At 39.1% G+C, this 10,616-nt stretch overlaps 1 protein-coding gene across 1 annotated transcript in view; it reads right to left on the reverse strand.

The window, feature by feature from the left end:
• EGF (epidermal growth factor) overlaps window positions 1-10,616 on the reverse strand; it is a 59,308-nt gene that overhangs the window by 35,641 nt on the left and 13,051 nt on the right. The window contains exons 3-8 of the mRNA XM_014311920.2: window positions 10,456-10,616; window positions 9,307-9,488; window positions 7,765-7,995; window positions 5,992-6,194; window positions 1,722-1,847; window positions 593-715 (exon numbers count right to left, since the gene is read on the reverse strand). Of these exons, the coding sequence (XP_014167395.1) occupies window positions 593-715; window positions 1,722-1,847; window positions 5,992-6,194; window positions 7,765-7,995; window positions 9,307-9,488; window positions 10,456-10,616 (1,026 nt within the window). The remainder of the gene's footprint in view (window positions 1-592; window positions 716-1,721; window positions 1,848-5,991; window positions 6,195-7,764; window positions 7,996-9,306; window positions 9,489-10,455) is intronic.

Genomic DNA, 10,616 nt, shown 5'->3' on the forward strand with positions numbered 1-10,616 from the left:
ACAAAGTAGGATGACCTTTTTCTATGCATAAGCTTCACTTCAAAAGTGACTGAAAATATTCCAAGACCTCAAAACTTGGAATCTTTTCACATTTTATGTTCTAGACTTACTTCAGAAAGGCTTAATTCATTTGTAGGCAGAGCATACACATTTAATTGCACTAATGTCATACATATTAACAATGCTGTCAGCCCTGATCTGAAAAGAAAATACATGATGCTGTGAGCTGCTCTTTCAGAGACTGGGCAAATCCTTAGAGAGTGAGCCAAATTCAGAGACCACATTTAAAAATACATAACTGCTTATCCACCTGGAATGTGTCACCGGGCCTAGTCTGAGAAGAGGTCTCTCTTGAGATAGGACTTATTTCTTTTTTCCTCCTCTGAGGAAGTGCACACAATTTCTCACGTGTAACTTCTGCTTCCTTGAACACGACACCTGAAATCAGTTCGCTCACTTTAAGCCGATCCTGCTTACATAACATGGGATTGGAAGCAGCAACGCAATACACAGAATTTTCAGCAGTTCCAGTGTGAAATGAGGACTCTATCCAACAGGATACTCCAAGTGTTTGTGTATTACAGCTCCTTACCATGGCACGTCTTCCTGTCAGGCAGCAGAACGAAGCCTCTCGGGCAGGTGCAGTAATAGGAGCCAGGGATGTTCACACAGCCTAAAGTGCAGCCGTGATTCCAGAAGCCACATTCATTAATGTCTGCAAAAAAAAAAAAGAACTCGTTGTGTCAGAATAGCCTCATCAGCAAATGTTAGGGAATAGATTAATGAAACAAAGTAATAGTCTGAAAAAGTATATCCTTTTTTTTTCATTCATTTCACAACAATGTGTTTTTTCTAATGAACCATAAGAAAACAAGTTTGCAGACCTCATTCAAATCAGTGTTGAAAACCTTCTAGCAAAATATACTTGTGCTCTGTGTGTCCAGCATAGGTACCTAGAGGACTACCAAAAGATGCCTTTTCATACAGATTCCAGTGCCATTTAAATCCTGTGCACATCCAAAACATGTACATTAGACACTGTCTTAAAGTAAAAGTTCTTTTTAAAAATTTGGGTTCAACATGACTTAAGTAAAAGCCTCAAAACACAAGTGTATTAAAAGTTGAAATTCAGAAATCAAACCCGAGAATTTCCCGAGAACTGGGAGGCTGATACTCAGGCAAGTTTGTAAATCCTGTAAGCTAGGAATTCTGATGCCATTATGTCTTATAAAATCTGGTCATGTAGTGAAAGACATGCTTTAAAAAGCTTTTTTGTTATCTATTATTAATAGAAATTTTAGATTTTTTAATAAAACAATCCAGATTAAAATATTTAGAAGCATGTTAAGTATTTCTGTCTTTTTTGAAATTATACTTCAGACAGGCTTCTTGTTGCTGGATTATTCCATGTTTCACTTTTGGTGGTACATCCAGTTTTATTCTTCTTTTAAAATTAAATTAACACACATAAGCATTTCTACTTGTCTGAAGCTCCTTTACCTACTCAGACTAAGACCAAAATTTCTCACAAGAATAGCATCTGTGACACTTTCATAGGTCTTGTTTTAAACTATTTCAGACTTGGAAGGACACAAAACTGAAATGGCACACTGAAATTTTTAAAAGCTCATAGTAATTTTTCAAACTCAAGATACTAAGTAAAAGAACAGAAGAATTTTTTCATGTGATAGAATAAAGTGGATGAGAAATTCATGTATTACCTTCACAAAACTGTTTATTTCGACTTAAAATAAAGCCACTAGAACATTTACACCAGTGAGTCCTTAAGTCTGGCCTGCAGATTCTTCTTCCGCACTTTTCTCTGTTCCAATCACAGATTCTTTTTTCTGAAAGAACAATTACAGTGTAAGTAGACTGGAGTTCTTATCATATTAACCCTGCAGTAGAAAGATGATAAGAGATGTATTTTCTTGTCAACATCTGCTTGCTCAACCAAGCTGAGCAACTTCTTATTAATGCAAAATAACTTCATTTTTTTCCATTGGTAAAATCAGGCAAAAAACAGTCACTGTAAAAATGAAAGTACTTGGAGTACTAGGAGTAGGTGCGTCCAAATGATCATTTTGAGCTCTATGTCAGCACAAGCAGATTTAGAGAGAGCATGAACTAAGGGATGGTTTGGTTTGGATCCATACCTAGAGTGACTATGAAAGGGAAAATTCAAGTTTCCTATGCCCCCAGTCCTGCACAGTGTTATATATTACTTTGTAAAACACTCAGGAATAAGAATTACAGAGCTAAAAGGAGAGAAAAGAGATTTTTAAGACACAGCATACAAAGACTGTTGTTGTTGTTATTGGAGTATCATTACCACCTTACTACTCATATTATTTAACAAAAAAGATAACGGGAGATTTTAATGACCATGTGTTTCATTTGGACAAAAGGTCCGTTTGGCCAATTTTAGAGAATCTTTGTATTGGTGTGGCTCTATGAGAAACACAAGCATTATAAATGTTGAGTTCAAATTTCAAACTCAGAACCTTTCTTCAAAGGAAGAAGAAAAAATGTGCCCAACAAGTCCCCAGGAGCCTTCCTGTTTCTCATGCTTCACAGGAAAAGCTACTCCAGTGTCCTTTCTCATGAGAAGGATTTGCAGAGCCTCATGTCTCTGCTCAGCTATCTTTCAGGGCTGGTGCTTTCACAGATATGCAGCACTCCTGATTTTATTTTTGTCTCCAAAATGGTTATTTTTGCTTGAACTGATGCTACTGAATGTGGGTGTGCAGCCACACAAAATGCTGTCTTTTCCCTGGGCTGTGTGTGCAAGACATCACAGGCTCATACAGGCAAAGAAATGAGTATGTGACCAACTTTCTTCTGCTGTTTCCCATTCACAATCTAAACTCCAAAAGATGGAAAACTGCATAATATTTAAGCTCCAAGTTTATTCTTCTGCCAGCCACAACAGAGAAAACATTAGCCCTTTGGTGGAAAGACAGATCATATCTATAAAATAATATATAATTTCCCAGACAGCTTGGCTACAGACACAGACACCTTGCACATATTCGGTTAACTGGTTAAGTCTTCTGTAGCAAAGGTCATACCATTAAATCCAAAATTATGAATGGATGACTAGGTAGATATTATCAATGTTGTTTAGCATGTTATCTTTCAAGAGGCTAAAATTTTGTGTGGTTTTAGGTGAACCTCTTGTTTTGTAGAATTAATTTTAAATTGGACACAATCTTTTTCTACTGCAACTGAATTGGGAACATAAAGTAATAGAGAGTCTAATCTTCAAATAAAGAACTCATTAGAAAAACAAAAGTGTAAATGCATGCAACCACAAAGAAACAGAATCCACAAACAAGATCACATTCAAGGCTGCATCATATGCTTATCATTGTTTCTGATTTTTCTCCCCATAGTTGTACCATTATTGATGTAAGTGGTCTAAAAAGACCTAAGACACCTGGAAGTTACAGAATAAATAACAGAAGCTACAGTTTTGCCATCTGGACCATCTCTGGAAGATTAAAATAATTCTTAAGTAAGTATTAGAACTCTATTATTATAATAATTCTTAACTAAGTATTAGAATTCTGTGTAGCCATATCGATACATAAAAACCCAATCACATTTCAAGCTTAAAGAGAATGGTGATTAAATTATGAATCACAAAGTCTATAATGTAATATTTTCTGGAAGAACATCATTACAAAACACTCTTACTAACTTATTTGTGTTTTGTGGGGTTTTTCACCTCCCATCACCTGTCTTACATGGAAATACATATACTCAGATATTAGCCTGATGCTATTATCTTGCACTTGAAAGAAACACAACATAATTTCTCAAAAAAAATTACAGGAGTACTGAATATCATTAATCTGTTAGGAAAGATTATTTCAAAGAATTCCAGAGGCAGTATTCGAGATTTTAAGATATTTCAGATATTTTATGAGCCATTATTAAAAGTGACACACCAAAGTTGTTCTGTGGGGTTACAGCAAACCCGTAGATGAATTAATGCTCTTCCCTTTACTAATTGGCCCTGACCAATCCAAGGAAGTAGTTTGAAAGAGAAAGGGAAGAGGGGACCTGAGGAATTTAAGTATCAAAGTAAATAATTCAAATTCCAGAAAAAAAATCAAATCATATCAGTTGCACACTTCTTGTAAGTTCCCTTTTCATCTGAAGGAACTCACTGGTTATCTGCTTTAAAGAAGGCTTGATAATTCACAGCTGACACTACATTGCAATGTACATTTTCCTAGCTTGTACAGAGCATCCAATTAGTCTAGGTATGATTTTATCTCCAGGTTTCTCTGTTGTAAGATCAGCTATAAATCTCATTTGAACTCCAGGCTCATTAGTCTTCCTTTCATCCCTGTTCTTGCATTGGATAAGCCAAGCAATGCACATACAAAGTCCAAAAGGTTCATCTGGATTCAGCTTCTTAAGCTTCTTTCTTTCTACTCCACCACTTCCCAGACATTTTACAAGAAGTTATTTGGAATTTTTTTAAAAAAACCTACTGCTGACAACATGTTGGAAATATACATCCATTTGAAAACATTGGTAGGTCATATATTAATAAAAGCAGAGAAAGCCCTTTTCCACGGAAAGAGAAATGCCAGAAAGCAGAATGCTCTGGTGGAAGAAGCGGAGTAAATCTTCTGAGAGAAGAATAAAGGCTAAGTGCCCACAGTCACTGAAATTAAGCTGCACATTCTTGCCCTAGTTCCTCTAAGTGAGAGCACCAAATGCGTCAGTAGAAAAAAGTGCTTCCATTTGCCAGGACAACCATTTTCACCAAAGTAAGGACAGATCAAGTATTGTCTCTGAATAGAGACTCCCTGTGCTTACAAGGGTAAGCTTGATTTCCAGGAACACTATCTTCTGCATCTCAACACGTCTTGGCACTGCAGACAAAGCATGTGAGGGGGAGAGTTCCTTTGAAGGTTTTGATTTTCCCACTCAGACCAGTCTTCAGAGGGCACAGACTGCATGGTACAGCTGTTGGCTGGCATGAAGAAAGACAAAGCCTATTTTATAGTAGCTATTTAGGAATAGTTCAAAGATACATTTACAGTTTGTTTTTTGCTCATATGAACTAAAACAAACACTATATTCTCTCCATGTCTTTATACTTCTGGGAATCCATGGCTGTCTTTCCTTGGGAGCTGTGCAACCATTGCTTGGCACACAAATGCCTCCACACTCTTTGCTCCATTGCTGTTATCCAAGAAAAACTGGTGACAAAAGCTATTCCATTAAAGCGAGAATGCTCTGCTCCCCAGAGACTAGGGGACACGACATTATTTCCCTGGACATCCCCCACTTCCTACTTCCTCAGCAAGAATCCCCAAGGAAGATGAACTATTGATAGCCAATTACCTTCATTTTTGGATCCACAGTGAAAGGCAGCAAGATGACCAAGTCACACTGTGGGCTGCAATTGGTATCAATTAAAGAGGCAGGAGTCTCTCATCCTATAGCTGTTATAGCAGCTTCAAGACTGTCTAAGATCTGCTGACCTTTAATTGAATCATCTCACAACAAAGCTGAGACATCCATTTGTAGAACATACTGTGTGCTTAAAATCCTTTGCTGCCATAATAGTCAGAGTTGTTTAGATGTGCTTCAGACTAAAACTTCCAGAATGAAGCAGACATTTGGTGAGGATGATGTAGACAGAGGGTTAAAAATCTGTATGCTTTGTGCATTTAGCAGGAAAGCATAAAAATATCATTGTGTAAAGAAAGGCAAGAGAATGAGAAAGTCACATTTATCTGCATGTGTGTATACATTAATGAAACAAGCAGTCCATGCTTGGCATGCTTCTACCCTGATGCTCAGCTGGAGCTGCACACACCAAGTGGAACTGTGGACCACTGAAGTGGAAAAAAACTTTTTCCTTTATTTCATTGAGGCCTGGAATTTTGCCAAAGAAAATTCTTACTGCAGAGAATCAGAGGGTATGACATTATTCTCACACGTAGCAACATTACATTTACTTACCCAAATCCTGAGAATCAATCCTTGCACCTGGCTGCTTAAATGGATGTACTATTTTTATCTCCACTGGTGGGAAAAATGATGGCTTCAGGCTAATTGTGACTACAACATTTCCAGTATATTTGTTGGCTCTCCATATCATGCCAGACTTCAAGTCTGAGTAGTACAGGTGCTCAGCAAAGAGAGACATACCAAGCAATTGATGTCTACAAGAGAAGAGAGCAAAGTGGCACATTACATGATCCCTATATATTTACTCACTCAAACATTTTCTGAGAGTCTAGTTCAGGTTCACTGAAAATTACCTTTATTTGTATTGTATGTAAATATATACACACATATATGCACTATAGTATCTTCTATATATGAGACTCAGAAGAGGTGCAGAGACATTCCCAAAATAATTCAGCACTCAATCCTGCTAATTTGCAAGAAATAGACACAAAATGGATAGCCTGCATTTCTTACAGGTTCAGTGATCTATTGGTCAGGACTGACTTAACTGGGAGAGATATCCTAGGTGTGACCCTGCTTCTGGTGAATCCAGCAACCAAAATGGAAACTTGGTCTGTTCAAGGATGTAGGTCAGACAAGTTCCACTGTTTCTCAATATCCAGCGCCTGCTCTGACAATTCTGACTGTCTGAGGAAATCAGGGTGGAGATGGAGCGGTAGGAGTAGGGCACTCCTAAAACCCATCTTCTGCTGCTTCTCCTATCTCAGGAATGTAGTTTCCATTCTCTGGTCAGTTGTAGCAGCTAGCAGAAATCACAAAAGGGCCAAGTTTTAAATAAGAGAGAAATCAGAAAAATACTGGAAAAGGTATTTCTGTCTTCTGCTTTCCTGGAAAACATATTCCAGGTGGAAAAGAGAATCCAGATCCAGAATCCAGAATCCAGATCATCCAGGCTAAATTAATACCACAGTGAACAACAACCAACACAAGGGAGAAAGGGGAAAAAAGTAAGGAAAAATCCAAACTGACTGCTGGCATTGCAGAGAGAAGCCAGCTTTGTGTTCATCATATGAAAATGGTGCACCACATATTTAAATAAGCAGACCAGCAAAACTGAATTTTTCTCTACTGTCAGAAATCCCTTTTCCACACATGGAGACCCATCCATACTGAAAGACACTGTGGTGACAGGCTTTTCCTGATCCCCTCACTGACCCCGTGGCCACCACTGGCACCTGCACCCCTGCAGAGCCCGAAGACCAAAAGGACATGGGTCTAAGAGCCCCCTGAGCCATGCTCAGCACTGGCACTGGGGCAGGACAATGCTTTTGCACAGCACAGTTTTCACCACATCTGCTGATGCTTCTGGAGAGCCTGAGCACAGGGCCAAGCCTCCCCAGGCAGCAGCTAAGGAGGACAACAGGCTTAGATGAGGATGGAGTTCAGTCTCCTGCGCACAGCTCAGACACCTGAGCTCACCCACTGTGACCTTGGATAAATCATTTAATCTCTCCTTTCGGCTCCTCTCTCTGCAGAAAAAGGCCACTAATAAACACTCAGAGAGGATTTCTAAGGATTAATTAGTTATCATTTGCTGAAAGCTTGGAAGTTGGAGAGTACTGAGTGGCAATTATCCTTATAACAGCAACATTTTTTCCATTTTCCTAGCATTAATGTTACATTTACAGTCACAGGCCGTTTGCATTACACTTTATACTCCTCATGTTGTGAACTGACCCAATAAAAGGGAGGATGAGGGAGAAAGCTTAATTGCATCCCTGAAATGAATGTTTTATTTCTGACAAGCTGAGGAAAACTCACCGGACAGAATTTCTGAGGAAACGAACAGCTCCACCTTCATAGTCACATGATCCAATGTGGGAAATCTCTTTTCCGTGGTCATGTTGGATCCAGTAGAGCCTTGTGTCAACCAAATCTAGTGAGATGGCCTTTATTTTTTCTGTAGTTTTCAAAATATTTATCATATCACTTCCACTGAGGGACGCTCGGTGTATGCTGGAAACTGTACCATCTGAAGACAAAAATAACAGCCTGCAGGCAGGAGAGGCATGTTTAAAAAACAAAACAAAACAAAAAGCCCCACAACAAACAAACCCTACATTTTCAAAATCACATCACAGCTACACACTCTTTATTCTGTTATTTAGTTGCTCCTGTACAGAGTTTCTCAGTATGGTACTAGAGCTACGAGTACTGCTGGAGGTACTAGAAATTAGTATTATTAGAGGTAGTAGCAATTTCCCTCAAGTAGGTCAAGCAGGAATCAGCCCAGCTTAACCACAACGCACTATTGTCTGTCTCTCTACTTTGCTCAGCTGCGCAGTCAAGGAAACTGGAATTGCTTCTCAAATCTATGGGGAGCTCCTGCAAATTTGAGGAAAGGCAGGTCTGATGTCCAGGCCCTAAATCCCACAGAGATGGCAAGATTCCAAAGAGTATTAGCAATGCTACTATCATCAGAAAATTGGTTTATGTACAAATGTGGTAGGAATGGACACATGAGCCTTAATATCAAAATAGTTGTGCACATCGCTGAGTAGCTTTAATGCAAATCAAAAGTGGCAACAAAGATACGCTCTTGCTAAACAAAACAGAAGCATTTCCGATTCTGCTCCAGTTGTTTTTTGGTTTTTGGGGTTTTTTTTTTGCAACTTCAGTGCAAGAGGTTTTTGTGTAAGGGGAAATTAGCACGGAGACACCACTGTGATGATTCATGGTAACCCTGGAGGAGCCAGGCCTCTTATGTGAGCATGGCTCTCCATGTAAATTACTTGAAGCTGAAAGGAGGATCTCTGTGAAGGCCAAACTGCTAGCGATGCTCAGCAACAGCAGTGGACTCAGAACCAATATTTGGAGACACTGATAAAGAAACAAGGGAAACAGCAGCAAACTGCCAGTTTTGACTTTTTTTTTTCCAGAAAATATACCAATTTTTGTTCCAAGTGTGCTGGGTCTGGAGCACAAGTGACTCCCAGCATTTGCAGGCATCATTCCCTTTGCTTCTCCAATACTGCTTTCCTACCCAGAAACTTTGATGAAAGAGGGTAGATTGAGATTGGAAATTAAGGACAAATTCTTTACTGTGAGGGTGGTGAGGCACAGGAATATGTTGCCCAGAGAAGTCGTAGATGCCCCACCCCTGGATCTGTTCAAGGCAGGTCAGATGGGACTTTGTGCAACCTGGTCTAGTGGCAAGTGTCCCTGTCCCTGCTGAGTGGGTTGGAACTAGATGACCTTTAATGTCTCTTCTAACCCATTTCTATGATTCCATGAAACCACAATCATAGCACTTTGGATATTTGGAGTCCATTTCAATGAAATTACCGATGCCTTTAAAATTACCTTCGTTCAGCATCAATGGTGATCCTTGTGGGACGACCAGCAGCTCTCAGAAGAACTCGGCGTTTCTTCCCATTCATGTCAGTTGCTTCTATGGTTCCTTTCTGTCTGTTGGCCCAGAGAATGTCTTGATTTATCCAGTCAATAGCAAATCCTGAAATGCCTTTGTCTATGTAACATAGTCTCTGTAAGCAAGAAAAAATGAGTTGACAAGAGGAATCCTAATGACTACTCTAAACTTGGCTTTCGTTACAGGGAATAGAAGACCCAGCTGAAACTTTCCTGTTCATTCCTTTGCCTGCTTTATTTTCTTTCAGACCTGTAGCTATTTCTCTTTCTTTCATCACTTTCATTTGGTCTTTGTACTTACACATACCCCCTCTGAACTGAGTGACTCCCTGCAAGAGGAGAAACTGTTCTGCACAGGAAATATACTGGATTAATATTTAGCTAAAACTTTTTGATTTGGCAGACTATGAAGTACCCAGGCCTGTACTGTTACAGATGGAAGTTTCCTAACACACTGCTGCTGGACCCAGATGCCTTAGAATCAGTGAAAATGCATGAGTGAAAACTCCACAGAAGTAAATTATACTGGCAATCTCTCTCAAACAAAAGAAAACACTCACAGCAATAAAGTTCAGCCAGAACAGGCTGACTGCCCTTCCTAATCAGCCAGATGCAATGAACTACACAGTTTTTTTTCTGAACAAAGTGCTAATGGCATTTATGCAACCACAGAAACCAATAAAAGGTTTGAGAAAAAATTAGTAGGAATTCAAGCACATTCTTCTCATAGCATTTCTGCCAGCTTGTGTTACAATAATCTTGAAGACAACGTTGTAATGCCAGAGAATAATCTATAACTGATAGAAACATTAAAGTCTACAGAGCCTTAATTTGTTTGAATTTCATCTCCTGCATTTTTAACTCGATCCTCTCCTGCATTCACCTGATCCACAGAAAATACTGTATGTACTGAATGTGAATGCCAGTAAAACAGCCTGGGCTCAGGGTGAGAACTACTACAACAGCAAAAGTAAAGTGCTAATTGATGAACAGTAAAGGCAGAACTGTATGAAAGGAGCAGGTGGTTTCCACAGAGGGGTTTACACATTAACTGGGAGAATTCCAAAGAACTGATCACTTTACCTCTCGTTTTGTGCCATTCAGATTAATTCTTTGAAGTAGTCGCCTTTCAGAGTCTACCCAATACACTTTCTCTTCTATATAATGAAAATCCATAAGTGTTGATGGACCAGTATCAGAAACCAATCTTTCGTGATTTGTCCCTTCAGTGTCAATTCTAAAGA

This window comes from Geospiza fortis, unplaced genomic scaffold, assembly GCF_000277835.1.
Source record: "Geospiza fortis unplaced genomic scaffold, GeoFor_1.0 scaffold11, whole genome shotgun sequence".
NCBI classification, from domain to species: domain Eukaryota; kingdom Metazoa; phylum Chordata; class Aves; order Passeriformes; family Thraupidae; genus Geospiza; species Geospiza fortis.